This window comes from Lemur catta, chromosome 17, assembly GCF_020740605.2.
Source record: "Lemur catta isolate mLemCat1 chromosome 17, mLemCat1.pri, whole genome shotgun sequence".
NCBI lineage: Eukaryota > Metazoa > Chordata > Mammalia > Primates > Lemuridae > Lemur > Lemur catta.
In genome coordinates, this window is record NC_059144.1 from 23335098 (window position 1) to 23353931 (window position 18834).

Here is an 18834-nt window from a genome sequence, read left to right on the forward strand (position 1 = left end):
ATGGTTAGACTTAACTCCAACCACATTAGTGATGTCATTAAATATAAATGTACTAAACATTCCAATTATAAAGTAGGGATTATCAGACTGGATAAAAATAATAAGACCTAAGAATATGCTGTTTATGAGAAACACTTCTAAATACAATGACAGAGATAGAAAGTAAAAGGACAGAGGAAGATATACCGTACATTTACTAATCACTACAAAGTTGCAGTGGATATGTAATCTTTAAAAAGCAGACTTCAGGACAAGGGATACTACCAGAAATAAAGAATGATGTTCCATAGAGTCAACTCATCAAATAAGCATTCAAAATAAATGAAGCAAAAAATAAGACTGAAAGAACAGACATATTTATAATTTAAGAATATTCCTGGCCAGGTGCGGTGGCTCACACCTGTAATCCTAGCACTCTGGGAGGCCGAGGCAGGTGGATCGCTTGAGGTCAGGAGTTCGAGACCAGCCTGAGCAAGAGTGAGACCCCCGTCTCTACTAAAAATAGAAAGAAATTATCTGGCCAACTAAAAATATATATAGAAAAAATTAGCCGGGCATAGTGGCGCATGACTGTAGTCCCAGCTACTTGGGAGGCTGAGGCAGTAGGATCAGCTTAAGCCCAGGAGTTTGAGGTTGCTGTGAGCTAGGCTGACGCCATGGCACTCACTCTAGCCCGGGCAACAGTGCGAGACTCTGTCTCAAAAAAAAAAAAAAAAAGAATATTCCATAGGGAACCTGGGATATCCCACATATCAGCCGTGGTCTATAGACAGTCCACCCAGGGATTTAGAGAACCTGGGACAGACCACAGATGAGCTCTGGTGTGTACGGCTGTCCCTCCCCAAGGATTTAGGGAACCTGGGACAGACCACAGATGAGCCCTGTCTCTAGGCCAGTCCCCTTTGGAATGTAGGGAACCTCAAACATTCCACAGATAGGCCCTGGTGCATAGGCCAGACCCCCCTGGGTTTTAGGGAACCTGGGAAAGCCCACCGATGAGCCCTGGTCTGTAGACAGTCCCACAATGATTTCAGAATATTCCTCACACATTTGATAGACTAGATAAAAAAACGAGTAAGGATATAGAAAACCTTAACACTATCAACCAACTTGATCTAACTGACATTTATAGAACACTAACCGAATAATGGCAATATATACATTTTCAAGTGCACAAAATAGACCATGGGTTGGGTTATAAACACAAGTATCAAAACATTTACAATCACTGAAATAATACAGAGAATGTTCCCTGAGCACAACAGAATTGGATTAGAAAATAGAAACATGTTTGGAAAATCCTCAGATATTTGGAAATTAAACAGTATACTACTACTACTATTTATTTATTTATTTTTTAAGACACAGGATTTCACTGTCACCCAGGCTGCTTGAGTGCAGTGGTGTGATCATAGCCACTGCAGCCTTGAACTCCTGGGCTCAACCAATCCTCCTGCCTCAGCCTCCCTAGTAGCTAGGACTACAAGCATGTACCACCACACCCATCTATTTTAAAAATATTTTGCAGAGATGTGGTCTTGCTATGTTCCTCAGGCTGGTCTTGTATTCCTGGTCTCAAGTGATCATCCCACCGTAGCCTCCCAAAGTGCTGGAATTACGGGTGTGAGCCCCTGCAGCTGGCCTAAATATTATACTTCTAAATAACTTAAGGATCAAAGAAGAAACTGTAAGGGACATTAGAAAATATTCTGAACTGAATCATAATGAAAAATGCAACATACTGAAATTTGTGGAATGTAGCTAAAGTAGTACTTAGTTGGAAATTTATAGCTTTAAATGCCTATATTAGAAAATCAAGGATTAAAATCATTGATCCAGAACATATAAAGAATTCCTACAATTAAGCAGGGCATGGTGATGTGCACCTGTAGTCCCAGCTACTCAGGAGGATCACATGAGGCCAGGAGTTCAAGGCCAGCCTGAGCAACACAGTGAGACTTACCTCTTAAAAAACAACAACAACAACAAAAAAAAAAAACAAAAAAAAGAACTACAGACAATAAAAAGACAAAAGGCAACTCAATTATAAAATGCACAAAAGATCTGAATAGACACATCACAAAAGAAGAGCTACAAAATCAATATGCACACAAAAAGGTACTCCAACACCATTTGTCAAAGGAGAAATGGAAATTAAAACCACCATGAGATACTACCAACAATACTGAGTTGGCAAGAATGTGAAGCAACTCTCAAATATTGCTACTAGGACTGTACAATGGCACAATCACTTTGGGAAACTGTTGAAAAGCTTCTAATAAAGTTAAATACCTATGCTAAGACCCATCAGTATTTATTCAAGAGAAATACACCCACAAAAAGACTCATCAAGAGTGTTCATAGCAGCTTTATTCATCATATCTCCAAACTGGAAAACAACCCAAATGCCTATCAATAAGAGAATGGATAAACAAATTTTGATATATAAACAGAATTGAATACTTCTCAGCAACAGTAAGGAAAAAAATACTGATGATATACACAACATGGCTGAATCTTACAAACACTGAGTAGAAGAAAAAACCAGACACAAAAAGCCATATACAAGAGTATATACTATACAATCTCACTTTAGGAAATTCAAGATGAGACATAGTTATAGAACTAAAACTAAATAGAACTGGTTGCTTCTGGACCAGGGCAAGAGAGATGTGTACGGTATTGCCCCCTTATGGGGGGGGGGCAAGAAGGAAAAAGAATATTCCATAATTAGATTTGAGTCCTGTTTACATGGACATGATGTCATACAGAATAGTGTTTATAGAACTGCCATTTAGAAGAGTGATCTAGCACTATTCTACCTTTAAAATGCTCACATTTAGACTGATAAACACATTTATCAAAATTCAAACTGTACACTTAAAATCTGTATATTTTACTCTAATTATACTTCTTTAAAAATATTTTTTAAAAACCCCAATAACTCTGAAATTTTGAGCAAACCTGTAAGATATAAAAACCTTTTTTGCTATCCATTATCTGAAAATGTTATATTAGCAACAACAAAACTACTGAGGAATGTAATACATTTCTTATTTACCTAAATCTTGAATCATTTCTTCTCCAGTTATTCTAGATATATAACAAAATCTAGACATACCATAATAAAAAAAACTGCACAAAGAATTAACAAAAATGAAATTTTAAGAGGATATTTTAAATTAATTAAATTTTTAAAAGGATAGATTATTTACCAACAAATAGTGGCTGTCCACTGTGTCATATAGTATAGTTTTAATTTTGGAGGGAAATCCAGGCAAGAAACTCAGAAAAACTGCAGCTTAATCAGCAGATATGCTAAATTTAACCCTGACTGGACAGAATTGCCGTTAAGAAGAATGAACTAGTGACTCTTGAGACTAGAAGTATGAACCAATTCAAAGAATTAGAGAAGATACACTATAAACTATCATTTTATTTATAAATTTTACCTGATCTTGTAATAGTCCCCATAACATCTACATATAAATTTGAGATTCTTTTTTTTTTTTTTTTTTTTGAGACAGAGTGTTGCTTTGTTGCCCTGGCTAGAGTGAGTGCCATGGCGTCAGCCTAGCTCACAGCAACCTCACACTCCTGGGCTTAAGCAATCCTACTGCCTCAGCCTCCTGAGTAGCTGGGACTACAGGCATGCGCCACCATGCCCGGCTAATTTTTTTTTTAAATATATATATTATAGTTGGCCAGATAATTTCTTTCTATTTTTAGTAGAGATGGGGTCTTGCTCTTGCTCAGGCTGGTCTTGAACTCCTGACCTCGAGCTATCCACCCACCTCGGCCTCCCAGAGTGCTAGGATTACAGGCGTGAGCCACCGCGCCCGGCCGAGATTCTTTTTAATGACATGTTATATGGCATACTGGTTACAGAATTCGTATTTAAAAGAGTGATCCAGCATGACTTCTGCCCTTAAAACTTTTAAAAATACTTTTTAGGCCAGGCACATTGGCTCATGCCTGTAATCCAAACATTCTGGGAGGCTGCGGTGGGAGGATTGTTTGGGGCCAGGAGTTCGAGGTTACAGAGAGCTATGATGACACCAATGCACTTCAGCCTGGGCTACAGAGCAAGATCCTATCTCATAAAAAACAAACAAACAAAAAAAACCTCACACTTATTAAAAATACTATTTTTAGAAATGAGAAATAACTGTCTACATAGGATGTTAAGTACAAAGACAAATATTTTTTTGAGATATTGTACATTAGTCCTAATAGGCAACTATCAACATGCTATAGTCCCACAGAAAGGTAAAACTACGTCAAAAGAAGCACTCTCTCACCTGATGTATTCCTCTTTATTTTCTTCTGTTACAAGAATATTACCACCATTGGGTTTCAAATCATGACTCTTAATTTCACCTAGAATTTCTTTATCGACGGAGAAGTACATTTCCAAACCACATTCCTCAATGTTATTTTCTCTGTACAAATGAAATTAGCAATATTTGTTATATCCACCAATGCAATCATAATCTTAAAGTTTAAACTATGTTCTTAAATTAACCTATGACACCAAAATAAGAAGAAATTGGAAGATTGTGCTCTAAGGTTATCATATTATTGCATAAGATATCTTGGGTACATTTCTATAAAATTTATCATATTAAATAATAAGACATGGTGTGATGTACACATCATTTAAATTGAATAAATCAATTACATGTTTACAGTTTGGATAAGTTACCAATACCATAATGAAAGCATATAAACTGTATTTTAGTAAACTAAATGGAAACAGAAACTTACTTAACCCAGATGAGAGAATTGTAAAATTCTGGATCAATAGATTCTAAATCCTTGAGACCAACAGGTTTGTTCAAGATACGCTTATAGAATGGTAAAGAAAAACCTGTATCTATAAATTTCCCATGGAACAGAGCCTATGAAAAAGGGAAACAATACCATTTAGGATAATTGTGTAACAGTCATTTTATTTCAAAATGTTAGATGAATTCTTCACTTAAAAAAACTTCCCTGTCATATATAAGATCTGTTATGGCACATAGGAGAAAACTTAGTATTGCTGAATTAGCAAAGTAAATGCACAGTTCTCTGTCTGCACTTACCATGGCAATAAACCTGCCTATAAAACGAAAATATTTCAGGTGATCTGGATTGATGTAAGAAGCAGGGTTTATCTGCAAGCAGTAGTTATCCTTCCCTGCATATTCAAACAGGCAATACATTGGGTTCAAGACTTCATGTGACAAAAGAAAGAACCATTCTCTGAAATCAAAAGAAAATTTAGGATGAAAAATCTTGCAAGTAACCACAACAAAAAATAAAAAAGCAGTGCTACGAAGTTCTCAGGACTCTACAATTCTCAGCTGGTGACAGTTTTCTAATCTCATGGTGGTTTTTTTACTGCTTCTGTTCAAACTCCTATCTATTTTACAGAGATGATAGTTATGCACTGCTCATTACTATATTTCAAGGAATCTAAGACATTATTTCACCTTTATTTATTTGATGAACCACTAAAATTTTTTCCAACTATACTTGTGATAATCATCCCAATTTCAGAGACATTAAAATATGAAAATGTTAGTCTTAGAATAGATGAAATACTATACATAGGCAAATTTAAAATTCACTAATGACCAATGTGATTAGAGCGGTGGAAATGAGTCTACTATTCCATCTATTACTAAGTCCCATAATGATCCCCACCAAACTGCTATTACTCCCCTATATCTTAGATGAATATGAAAAACCTTCCAATTTCACAGAAGCTATAAAGCACTTAATTCTCGCCACTCATTTACTAGAAAAATGCTCTGAGAAGCTCTAATTCAAATGCCGTGAAAATATGAACCCCTATTAACATAAGATTATGGTTACTAAAACTATGTAATGTGGGTAGGTCTGACAGAGTAGATCTGGAGCAATACGTGTGGTATCACAGCTCATATCCTAGATCTCTTTTCCTGTTAGTTCATGGCCTCTGGTGGTAATGCTGCGTATACTTTAACATTGCTAGTTGATTTTCTGATTAAGAATGAATGATTGTCTTCCTTCTGAATTATCTCTAACTTGAACAAAAATTAAAAGTTTCTACTCAATTTTATTATTCTAATTTGTCAGTTATCTGTGATTACGTCATACATTTTGAAATAGTTTTATTTGAACTTGGAAACACAATATAAATAACTACTAAAATGTAGCTACCAGTTATTGAGCACACAAGAATCAGCCTCTGGACTAGGTCATTAATAAACAGTATTTCTACTCTTCACAATAATCCTAGGAAGGTAGGTATTATTATTCTTATTCTACAGATGAAAATATTTACCCCAGGTCACATTATTGAGGGTAGAAAAAAAGTCCAATCCAGTCTTGACTCCAAAGTCCTTGCCTTTACACACTGCCACTGCTTTGCAAATTTATAACCTCGTGTGAAATACTGTTATGGAATAAGCAAAGGAATTTCTTGCTAAAGGCTATCTTCTAGGGTTTGATTAAAAGCTCCAATATGAAAAAGAAAGTAGAATTAAGACTTTCAACTCCTATTTTATAAAGCCACCTTTTTTAATTAAACCAACACATTGCAAACCTATAAAGCCTTCTATCTCATGATATATTAATCTTAGTTAGGACATGAATGACTATTATCTGTATAATGGATCTGTGGTACATAAAATGACCTGATCACTACAGAGCCTGTGTGCTCTATGGACAGATATGAGGTGGTTTACTGAACACTGGTTACTGGTTAGATGATACAAAGCTTGAATCTAGGCTCTACAACTTATTATGTGCCTAGGTGAGTCTCTAAACCTCTTCACCATCCATAAAATTTTATCTTACAGGGTCATCCTGACGATTAAATGAGCGATGTAGGTGAAATCAAGTAGCAGTACATTAGAGAGAAAGCGCTATATTAATGTTTGTTGAATTCTGCAGCTATAGCACAATAAAGGTATAATAATTTGCTATATTTCATTTTCCTAAACTATAAGATTGAGAAAATAATACTTGCAAGCAAAGTGCAATGGTACCTTTGGAAGAAAGGAACTAAGTTCTGAGTATTCATATTATCACTACCTTGCTACACCTCCATAATCTAAACCTTCTTCTCCTGGAAAAATCACCCACAAACGTCTTCGCAGATCTTGGGGATTGAAGCTCATTATCTACAAAACAATAAAGTGAAAGAATTGGCAAAAGCAGTTGTTAAAACACTAGCTACCACTTCCAGGTTTGACATCTCCTTCATTATAGGTAACTTAAATCCCCCATAACACAGAATGATGTTTATGGTCTAGTCAAAACCATACATGCAGAAAATACACTAAAGTTCATAATATTTTATATATGTATTATGCATATCTATATTTCTATATACTTTTTACACATGCAATTTTATTTTTAATGATGTTACTGTTGATTTATAGACTTGCTTACATAAATTGCTTGAAGCACAGAGTAACTGTGGGCATGGTCAAAGAAGTGGTGTTTTTTGTGTTTTTTTTGGTTTGATTAGGTTTGGTTCACAGTCAAAGATACACACAATAGCTAACTGGCTAACCTAGAAATGAAAGTCAGTGGCTGCAGAGAGAACACAGTTAACTATGAAAATTCATTCTTAGTAGCAACATATAAATACTTAGAAAAACTACTCAAATTTTGGGTTTAGTCACTATGGGTGGTTCATAGGATCATCTTCATATTTGAATGATAGTAACATTGAGCTACAATGGATAGATGATTTGGATTTCCCCTCTGTAAAACTAATTATTTGACCAAAATTGGGTCAGTACAACATTATATATATTACTCTTAGGAAAAAAATGCAAGGGCCTGGAGAGAGAAGTTGAAATGATGCCTATACCTGATCAAGTGGTAAGAATGAACTCTCACATTTAAATATCCAGAGAGGATCAGTAAGTAATCTGTTTATGTCAGGATTCTCTCAGTTCCCCACAAAACAGGAACGTCACTTTTATGAATTCACATCCCACCCAAACAAGAAAATCTCAGATATAATGAAAAAGTCCAATACTTATGACATATTTAGGACATGTGTACATGCTTATGACAAATATTCTACAAATACTACAGACGAGGCATATAGCAATGGAAATGAGAGATGTCACAAGGTTAAAACTATCTTTAAATATCAATAATTCCTTTTAACAAATGCTAGTATGAAAGCAAAACATTTTTTCTTCTGTAATTTCCCCCATAAGCAGTTGCGTTATGTTAACAGAAGAAACACTATCCGAAGCAACTTTATTCAACAGCTAAGAGAAGAAAATCTGATGCTAATTTTGCTATCAGATTTGTTACCTTTATGCAACCAAATTGTGTTTTTTTGCTTTTTGGTTTTTTCTTTGTTGTTGTTTTAAGAGACAGGGTCTCACTATGTTGCCTGGGCTGGAGTGCAGTGGTATGATCATAGCTCACTGCAACCTCAAACTCCTGGGCTCAAACGATCCTCCTGCCTCAGCCTCCCAAGTAGCTGGGACTACAGGTGCACACCACTAGGCCCAGCTAATTTTTTCTATTTTTTTTGTAGAGATGGGGTCTTGCTAAGTTGTCAAATTGTTAAGTTTTTATTACCCATTTATTTGATGGATGTCAAGCCTAGGGTGACAGTTTTAAATAACTGTTTTAGCAACATCTGGGCTGTTATCCTGCAAAAGTCTTTAGGTTTCAAAGGTCAAAAGATAACGGGACAGCTTAACCATGTTTTGTATCTTTTTAGCACTGCTACAAGCAAGTTATGTTTTAAGAACCTGGCTCAACACAAATGGTCTACTCAGTGATGAAACGGTGGTTATGAATGTTAAAAATAGAATTGGACAAAAACTAGAGTGGGGAATGGCCTCTGATACATCAGATCAAGGGAATGACTCGTAATTCTCTAAATGGCCTCAGTCAAGCTCCAACTTCTGCTAAAAAACTGTCTGCTCCTACATAGCTGAATGCCAATTGGCTTTTCCCTTTAATGTTAATAACTGAGGTTCCATTAGGAAATTAACATTATACTTTCTGAAATCAAGTAGCAAGCTACTGTCAACTATCTCAATCTCTTTTCCCTTTGCATTCAGTTTGGTACTTCATGAAGATATAGCTACTACAATAATACCACAGGTGCTTGGAAATAATCACTTCCACATCTAGCCATAAAACAAAGACTAATCAAATGTTTTCATTGTAAGACATTTTTTCACTGGTTATTTTAATCTTCTCTATAACACAATCACTTAACATTTAGTTGCAGGTGATTGTTAGTGATATCCACAAGATAAAGGTAAATAGTAAATTAACTCAGGTTCTGAGGACAAGTGAAAAAATTTGTTGACTACTTCTGAAAACCCACATTATCTTTATGATATTGTCACCAATGACCAATTATTTTCATTCTTACATTTTAAAAATATTTTTAATTGCAAGAGAAGCATGCTTATTGTAAAAATGCATAAGTATAAAACAATAAAAACAAAGTCTTCCCCTTTCCTTCCTGTCTACTCATCTAACAATGTTCATATGGGTATTTCTAGACCTCTGTCTACAGAAAGCCTATTTCCTTACTTGTATATTTATTTCAAATCAAACACTTAACAGCTTAGAAATGGAAATCTGAAACTCACTAATCACTTTAAGTTATTTTGACATTCTTTTTTTTTTTTTTTTTTTTTTGAGACAGAGTCTCATTTTGTTGCCCGGGCTAGAGTGAGTGCCGTGGCATCAGCCTAGCTCACAGCAACCTCAGACTCCTGGGCTTAAGCGATCCTACTGCCTCAGCCTCCCGAGTAGCTGGGACTACAGGCATGAGCCACCATGCCCGGCTAATTTTTTTGTATATATATTTTTAGTTGGCCAGATAATTTCTTTCTATTTTTAGTAGAGACGGGGGTCTCACTCTTGCTCAGGCTGGTCTCGAACTCCTGACCTCGAGCGATCCACCCGCCTCGGCCTCCCAGAGCTAGGGTTACAGGCGTGAGCCACCGCGCCCGGCCTATTTTGACATTCTAAAGCACAAAACACAAACGCATACCAGCAGGCACAACTATCTAAATGTTAAGTCTGAAGGTAGCTGGCAATGAGATTAGACTTAAAAAATTCAAGAACTTCAACTCAAGAAATTCTGAACTGTTCAGACTAAACTGCCAGCACCAAAAGGTGGTCCTGGGCTGGCAGGAGGAGGATAACTTTTGAGTGAATAAAATAGTACCTGTTGAAAGGAATCCTCAAATAATGTTTTTCTTGTCACTGTAATCTTTATGTGCTGTGGCATGGCCAGTTGCTGAAATATAAGAATGACTTAAGTCAGCTCTCACCATTAAAATGGCCTATCAAAAAATCAAAAGGGGAAAGTTTTATTTACTTTTATCTTTGCTCACAGAAACAAATAGACTATAAATATGAATTTATATTCAATAATGTTTAACCATGCATTTGTGAGCACTCATGCTAGCTGATTATTCAATACATTAAAAACAGAGGAAAACAAGATACGTGCACAGTGCTTAGCTTACTTAATGCGTCAAATAAATCTTTGGTTAATTTTATTGTCAAAAAGTTAATTCAGATTCTTCTTGCTTCCATGAGTCCAATTAATTGTAAGAGTTTGAAGTTTAAAAATATTCATTGTAGTAACACACTGACTAGTGCATTCATTTTCTTTAGAATCCATAAAGAAATCATTAATTCAATTAAATATTTATACATCTGAAATAACTGATCACATCCCCAAAAAACACTGTAAATATAACATGTATGTACATGTTCATGTAAGTATATACATGTATTAGCTATCAAAGTAATTTATATCAAATGCTAGATATAAAAGCAGCTGGTTAGAATTTAAACATCAGAAAATCTTTTGACTTATATTTGAAGATTTCTGCTATCTGAAAGTAATGGGTACTGAGAAAAAAGTGATAATGTTTTCTTATTCCAATGATCTGAAGCTTAATTTTCTGGACAACATAAGCTATAAATTATCTACTTAATAAATCTTTCTTTTCTATAAAAATAGAGGAAAGAGAGTCCAATGATACCTGTTTTTCTATAGTTAATTATTTTCACAATCACTGTGTTATATAAGCAACACAACAAAGGAATGGGAGTACAGAGATACAGTCCCAATACTAACCTGACACCAGAACCGGAAATACTGAACCTTTGCCTTGAAGTCCCGAACATAGGCTATCTGGGGTCCATTGTCTCTGAGGAAGGACACAGGTTAACATGACATATATAGCTGCTTGTAAAAGACAATGCTGAAGGAAAGCAAAATACCATACCCCTTCTAGGTATTTAGCAGTCAAATACAAAAATATCAAGTACAGCATATTCCTAACATAACTTTTCTTTTTTGGGGGGGAGGGGGGGAATATTTCCCCAGGACTTTTTTAAGTAAAAGAAAAAAAATAAATTTTGATCTTGTTGAAACCACTGTTATGGGATTTTCTTTTATATGCAAACAAATGTAACAGGGTGAGGTAAAGGAAGTTCTGAGAATGCTGTCCGTCTCAACATCCATTCCCTCATTTATTCTTAAATGAGACTCCTGACATTTAACTAAGTGGGGTGCTACCTACATTTCTCAGTGTGGCCATGTGACTTAAGTCTGTCTAATAAGCTCCAAGTGGAAGTTGTATGAGACTTTCAGAAAGGCTCTTTTTAAAAAGAGAGCTGAGGTAGCTGGGAAAGGTGTTTGGTTCCCCCCTCCTCTCTTACAATTTGCCCTTCCTCCATATTCCTGCCTGGAGTGTGACTCTGATAGCTGAAGTTTCAGCAGCTGTCACAGATCGTGAGGTGACCTTAAGGATGAAGACCATGCTCTGGAATGGCAGAAAGAAACTTATATCACTAATACTATGGGGCTTCCCAGATAGTCCTGGACTTCACATCACTGGATTATATGGCTTTCCTCCTGAACTACTTTTTAATTTCATTTTCTAAATGTTTGATGTATTTTAATGTAGAAGTGTAAGTGATTCTGTATTGACCTTATATTCTGTGACATTGTTAAATTCACTCACTAGTTCTAATAGTTTTTCCTAGATTCCTTATGGTTTTCAATATATACAATTATGTTACCTGTATGGGGAAAATAAGACAGTTTAACATCGTCCTTTTCCAATCTATGTATCTTTTATTTCTTTTTATCTCATTGCACTGGCTAGAACTACCAATACAATGTTGAATGGAAGTAGTGACAGTAGATATCCTTGCCTTGATCTCATGGGTATTTCATCATTAAGTGTGATATAGGTTTTTCACAGATGCCTTTTTTCAGGTAAGAAAGTTTCCAAGGAAGCTGCAAGTTTATCATAAACTTGCATTGTATTTTGTCAAAAGCTTTTCCTGAGACGATCATATAAAATTTTTTCCTTTAGTCTGATAATATGGTAAACTACATTGATTTTTGTATATTGAATCAACCTTGCATTACAGGGATAAACTCCACTTTACAATAGTATAATATCCCTTTTATATCTGGCTGGATTCAATTTGCCATTATTTTGTTAGGGATTTTTATATCTATGTTCATAGAAGTATTAGTTCATAATTAATAATTTTTCTTATACTGTTCTTGTCTGATTTTGATATCAGGGTTATAAAAGTCTCATAAAATGAGTTAGGAAGTGTTCCCATGTCTTGTATTTTATGAAAGAATTTGAATAGGATTGATTTTATTAATTACTCAGAAGTTTGATAAAATTTATCAGTGAAGCCATCTAGGCCAGAATTCTCTTTATGGGAAATTCTTTAATTATAGATTTGATTTCTTTACCAGGTATAGGGCTATTTAGATTTACTATCTGTTCTTATGTCCATTTTGGTGACCTGTATCTTTCAAAGAATTTGTCCATTTGATCTAAAATGTCAAATTTATTGGCATAAATATACCCTTTATTATCCTTTTAATGCCTGTAGAGTATGTGGTGATATTCCTCTTTTTTACTAGGTTTACTAGAGATGGTCAATATTATTAATCTTTCCCATTATTAATCTTTTCCAAAGATTCAATTTCTACTTTTGTTTCCTTTCTTGTATTTACTTTGAACTTAACTTTTCTTTTTCTAACTTAAGGTAAAAGCAGAGATCATTGATTTTATAAGTTTCTTATTTTCTAATGTAGTCCTTTAAAACAATAAATTTCCCTCTGAGGACTATATTAGCTAAATCCCACAAATTTTGATATGTTGTATTTTTATTACTCAGAACAAAATATTTTCTAATTTTTCTTGTGACTTCTTTTTTGAGCCATGGCAGCAGTGTGCTCTGTAAGTACCACTGGACTTTTTAAATGATAGAAATATAATTCTATCTTATATAAGCAACTATTGTTTTGGGGTTTTCTGTTATATGTACCCAAACTTAATGGAAACTAAAATGAATGATACAATAATATCTACTGATTATTTATTTCCATATCTAAATTACCTCTGCAATTTCATTAATACACAACTGGCCTGATTTCCAAGTTTCTGCTTTAATCATGAAAGTTTTTAATATGCAGAAGTATAAAATTAAAAGGTAATTTTAGTCAATGTAGTATTGAAAATTCTAGTCAGAGCAATTAGGCAAGAAAAAAATACAAAAGGCATCCAAATTGGAAAAGAAGAAGTAAAATTATCTGTTTGATCTTACGTGTAGAAAATATAAAACATTCCATGCAAAAAAACTTAGAATAAGCAAATTCAGCAAAGTAGCAGGATGCAAAGTCAGCACACAATAATCAGTTCCATTTCTATACACTAACAATAAACAATATGAAAAGAAAATTAAGGAAACAATTCCATTTACAATAGCATCAAAAAGAATACTTAGGAATTAACTTAAGCAAAGGAGTAAAAGACTTCTGCACTGAAAACTACAAAGCACTGATGAAATAAATTTAAAAAGACATAATAGAAAGATATCCATATTCATGGATTGGAAGACTTATTATTATTAAGATGACATATGGTCATACCCAAAGCGATCCATAGATTCAGCGTAATCCCCCTATCAAAATCCCAATGACATTTTGTGCAGAAACAGAAAAATCCATCCTAAAATTCATATGGAATCACAAGGGACCCTGAATAGCCAAAACTTTGAAAAAGGAGAACAAAGTTGGAAGACACATACTTCTTGATTTCAAAACTTGCTACAAAGCTATAGTAATCAACAATGTGGTACTTGCGTAAAGACAGACATACAGGCTGGGCACGGTGGCTCACACCTGCCATCCTAGTACTCTGGAGGCCAAGGTGGGAGGATTGCTTGAGGTCAGGAGTTCAAGACCCACCTAAGCAAGAGTGAGACCCTGTCTCTACTAAAAATAGAAAAAATTAGTTGGGTATGGTGGTGCTTGCCTGTAGTTCCAGCTACTCAGGAGGCTGAGGCAGGGGGAATCACTTGAGCCCAGGGGTTTGAGATTGCTGTGAGCTAGGCTGACGACACACCACTCTAGCCCAGGCAACAGAGTGAGACTCTGTCTTCAAAAAAAAAAAAAAAAAAAACACAGACATATAGACCAATGGAATAGAATAGAGAGCCTAGAAATAAACTCCTGCATATACGGTCAAAGGATTTTTGACAAGGGTGCCAAGACCAAGCAATGGGGAAAGGATAGTCTTTTCAATAAATTGTGCAAGGGAAATTTGATATCTAATGTGAAAGAATGAAGTTGGACCCTTACACAACACTATATACAAAAATTAACTCAAAGTGGATCAAAGACCTAAATGTAAGAGCTAAAACTATAAGATGATCAGAAGAAAACTTAGGAGAAAAACTTCATGACACTGGATTTGGCAATGACTTCTTAGATATGACATGAAAAGCACAGGTGACAAAAAAAGAAAAAAACAAACTGGACTTCAAAATTTAAAACTTTGTGTATCAAAGGATACTATCTAGAGTAAAAAGGAAACCCACATAATGGGAGAAAATATTAATACTCACAATCTACAAAGAACTCCTAAAACTCAACAAGAAAAAAACTGAACAAAGGACTTGAAGAGACATTTCCTGAAAGAAAATATACAAATGGCCACAAAGCACATGAAATGATACTCAACATTACACGTCATTAGAAAAATACAAATAAAAACCATAGTGAGACACCACTTCATACCTATTAGGATGTCTATTATGAAACAAACAAGAAACCCAAAATGACAGAAGAGTTGAGCATGTGGAGAAATTGGAATCCTTTTGCACTGCTGATGGGAATGTAAAATGGTGCCACCGCTGTGGAAAACAGTATGGTGGTTTTTCAAAAATTTAAATATAAATTACTATTCAATCTAGCAATTCCACTTCTGGGTATATAAACAAAAGTGAAAGCAGCCAAGAAGTGGAAACAATGCAAATGTTCATGGATAAACAAAATGTGATATATACATACAATGGAATATTATTAAGTTTTAAAAGGAATGAAACTCTGGTACATGCTACAACATGAATAAACATTGAAGACATGATGCTTAGTAAAATAAGCTAGACACAAATGGATAAATATTGTATGATTCCACTAGTATGAGGCACCTACAGTAGTCAAATCCATAGAGACAGAAAGTAGAGCAGTGGTTACCAGGTCTGGCTGGAGGGAGGATGGAATGGGAAGTTATTGTTTAATGGGTACAAAATTTCACTATGGAATGATAAAAATATTATGGAGATGGATGGTGGTAGTGGTTGCATAACAATATAAATGTACTTAATGCCAATAAACTGTACACATAAAAATGGTTAAAATAGGAAACTTTATGTTACATATATTTTACCACATTAAAAACCCAAAACTAAACATTAAGCAAATAAAATAAAAAGTTACCTTTCAAAAATGAGGGTGGGGGGAGTAATGGGAGCTTTTAAAGTTAAAAGGAAATGGAAATGAAAGAAGTAGAAATCTAAAATCAGGGATTAATTGGTAAGCAGTACAATACTAATAATTTCTAAATAGTTTCATTTAGTGCTATGAACAGATGGTAACAAATATGAAAAATCTCTAGGATAAATTATCCAAGAGAGACATACTGAACAGAGACCCACTGGCAAGCCAACTCAATGAATAGTAAGACTCCCACTTCTTGCTAATTCAGATCTTTATATCAAAATCTGAGGAAATAATTTTACTTTTAATCTACAATGTTTAAAAATGTTTAGAAAACTTACAGGGCAGATTTTCCTGTGCGGGGATCTATATAAGTGGTGGTTCTTCTATTGTGGTCCACAAAATAAGGAATTCCATCCACTGTGAATCTCATTTCCCAGCCTTCAGGTAAAGGCTTTTCATTTAATTGACTACAAAACATAGGAGAATAGTATTAACAAAAATTATTAAAGAGTTGCTTGTTTGCCAAGTACAGAAACTAAAAATACCCACAAAGGTAGCAGAAATCTTTTAGAAAACGATTTAATCCAGTATTTTCAGTTGTGTGCTAGATATCTTTATCTGGCAACCTACAAACACATAAAATTCCACCCAGTCTTCTGTTTAGTTGGCCTATGTTCCCCATTTACCTAATGACCTACCTTAAAATATCTCATGGTAACCAAGCTCTGCCCATTCTGCTTTATAAGTCTTCATGTTCATCCCTACTTTTAATCCCCAACACCATCCTTTCCCTGGCTTTATTTGTCTCTCTTCCACACTTTCTCAACAGCCACCTAACTGGTTTTTCTGCCTCTAATCTCACTCTAGCTCTACTCTTATATTGATATTGCTGACAGAGTATTTTCCTAAAATAGAGATCTAATCAAATTAGTTCTCTCTTTAATGGGCTATCATTGTTCCACCACTACCAAAGATTAAGATCTAAAGTCCTCCGTATGGCACTCACTCAGCCTGCATATTCTAGCCTCAGTGTTCCATTTCAGGTTTATCTCTACACCCAAATCTCCAACTCTCTTCCATGAATCCGCTGATTTCATAGTATATGGCTACTCAGCATTTCCCTAAATAAGACATGATGTGACATACCTCCAAGGGAAGCCTTTCCCCTTGTCCAAAATACTTTTCTATTATTTTTCTAAGACAACTCAAATGTTCTTTATAAAGTATTCCTATCCACTTAATACCTATCTTTATACCTTGAAAACTCTGTGGCCTTAATCAAACTGCTTAAACTCTCTAAACTTCAGTTCTTTTTTTTTTTTTTGAGACAGAGTCTCACTTTGTTGCCCGGGCTAGAGTGAGTGCCGTGGCGTCAGCCTATCTCACAGCAACCTCAAACTCCTGGGCTTAAGGGATCCTACTGCCTCAGCCTCCCAAGTAGCTGGGACTACAGGCATGCGCCACCATGCCCGGCTAATTTTTTCTATATATATATATTTTTTTTAGTTGGGCAGATAATTTCTTTCCATTTTTTTTTTTAGTAGAGACGGGGTCTTGCTCAGGCTGGTCTCGAACTCCTGACCTCGAGCGATCCACCCGCCTCGGCCTCCCAGAGGGCTAGGATTACAGGCGTGAGCCACCGTGCCCGGCCTAAACTTCAGTTTCTTTATCCATAAAATGGAGATAATAATGTCTATGTAATAAGACTGTATAAGGAATAACTGAGACAAATAAAAAGTAAAGCACACAGTAAGATCCTAAATTGTAGTTATTATTACACCTATTGCTACTATAGATTGATCACTCTCTTTCAGGTCTCTCAAAGTACTTCCTACATACTGCTAGCACATCATTTATCACATATTTTGGTTTGTGTATTTGGCAACAACTTCCCACCTTGCAAATATTACATGAGTTTTAGAACAGGAACTATATTATAAGGCAATAGTGATACATAAATGACTTAATTATAATTTTTCACATATTAAAATAATTGAAGCATTAGCATAAATATTCAAAACTACTTATGAGTGAAACTAAGAACTTTTACATTTCATAATATTATGTATAAGAATGAACAGGGAACTATTGAATACTCCCTTGGTTGTCTTTATTTGTGTATGCTGAGATAATGGAAGCCAGTCTTTTTAGTTGGTTAGGTATAATAAATGCTGCAAATTTTATCGTATATGCCAGTTCATTTTTTCCTGTTTTACAGCTTCAGTTTCCTCATCTGATGGGTTTGGTATGAGATAAAACAATGGAAATGTTCAAGTTCACATTAGAGAAGACAAAAGGGAAGGCTGGGAGGCATTTAGGCTCACTGCTGTAGAGAGCCACTATTGCTGTTGACAGTGTCACTTTCCTCAACTGTACTTCAGAAGAACAAAGGGCTGAGAACCATTGCCTAGAATCATATTTTCTAAATTATGTCAAAAGGTTAAGAATATTTACCTTTATTCATATAACTGAATACAACTGTCTTCTCTCTACTTGGCTCATTTGCCTAATGACCCACCCCAAATATAAATTACCAAAAATGTAAAAAAGAGGTTTGTAATTAACAAGAGCCACCTAACTAGTTTTTCTGCCTCTAGTCTCACTCTTGCTCTACTCTTATATGGACGTAATTTGTTGTAATTGTATTTGCAAGATAGACTCAGTAACAAGTTGTCTTGAAAATAAAATTAAAGAACTAGGTCATTTGTGTTATTTGTTAAAATATGATTCTAACTTTAGCCCTATGACATTAAAGGTCCAAGGGCAACAAAAAATGGTAGAAAATTACACAAAGGTGAATTGTTCAATTCTATCCTTAGAGAATTTTAAAGAAGAACTAAAAATGCTACCTTTGAAATTCTTCTTTCTTTCCTTTTTGGAAATTGAATAAATTTAAGTTAAATACAATAACTCCATAAAAAACACTATCATTTACTGGCAGCAACAAATAGCTATATTAAATTTAAAGCACACCTTCTGTTTAATAACAGAAGTTATTAAAATTTTTGAGCCATGGAATATGT

At 34.9% G+C, this 18834-nt stretch overlaps 1 protein-coding gene across 3 annotated transcripts in view; it reads right to left on the reverse strand.

Annotated features, from left to right (window-relative positions):
• The window catches only part of ITCH (itchy E3 ubiquitin protein ligase), a 113262-nt gene that overhangs the window by 13113 nt on the left and 81315 nt on the right, over positions 1-18834 (reverse strand). For 2 of the 3 annotated variants that reach the window (XM_045528776.1, XM_045528778.1), the window contains 7 exons: positions 16150-16278; positions 11126-11198; positions 10202-10273; positions 7066-7154; positions 5088-5247; positions 4768-4901; positions 4302-4442 (listed from right to left, as the gene is read on the reverse strand). In XM_045528776.1, coding sequence (XP_045384732.1) covers positions 4302-4442; positions 4768-4901; positions 5088-5247; positions 7066-7154; positions 10202-10273; positions 11126-11198; positions 16150-16278 — 798 coding nt within the window. The remainder of the gene's footprint in view (positions 1-4301; positions 4443-4767; positions 4902-5087; positions 5248-7065; positions 7155-10201; positions 10274-11125; positions 11199-16149; positions 16279-18834) is intronic. The other variant, XM_045528777.1, reaches the window with a different exon arrangement.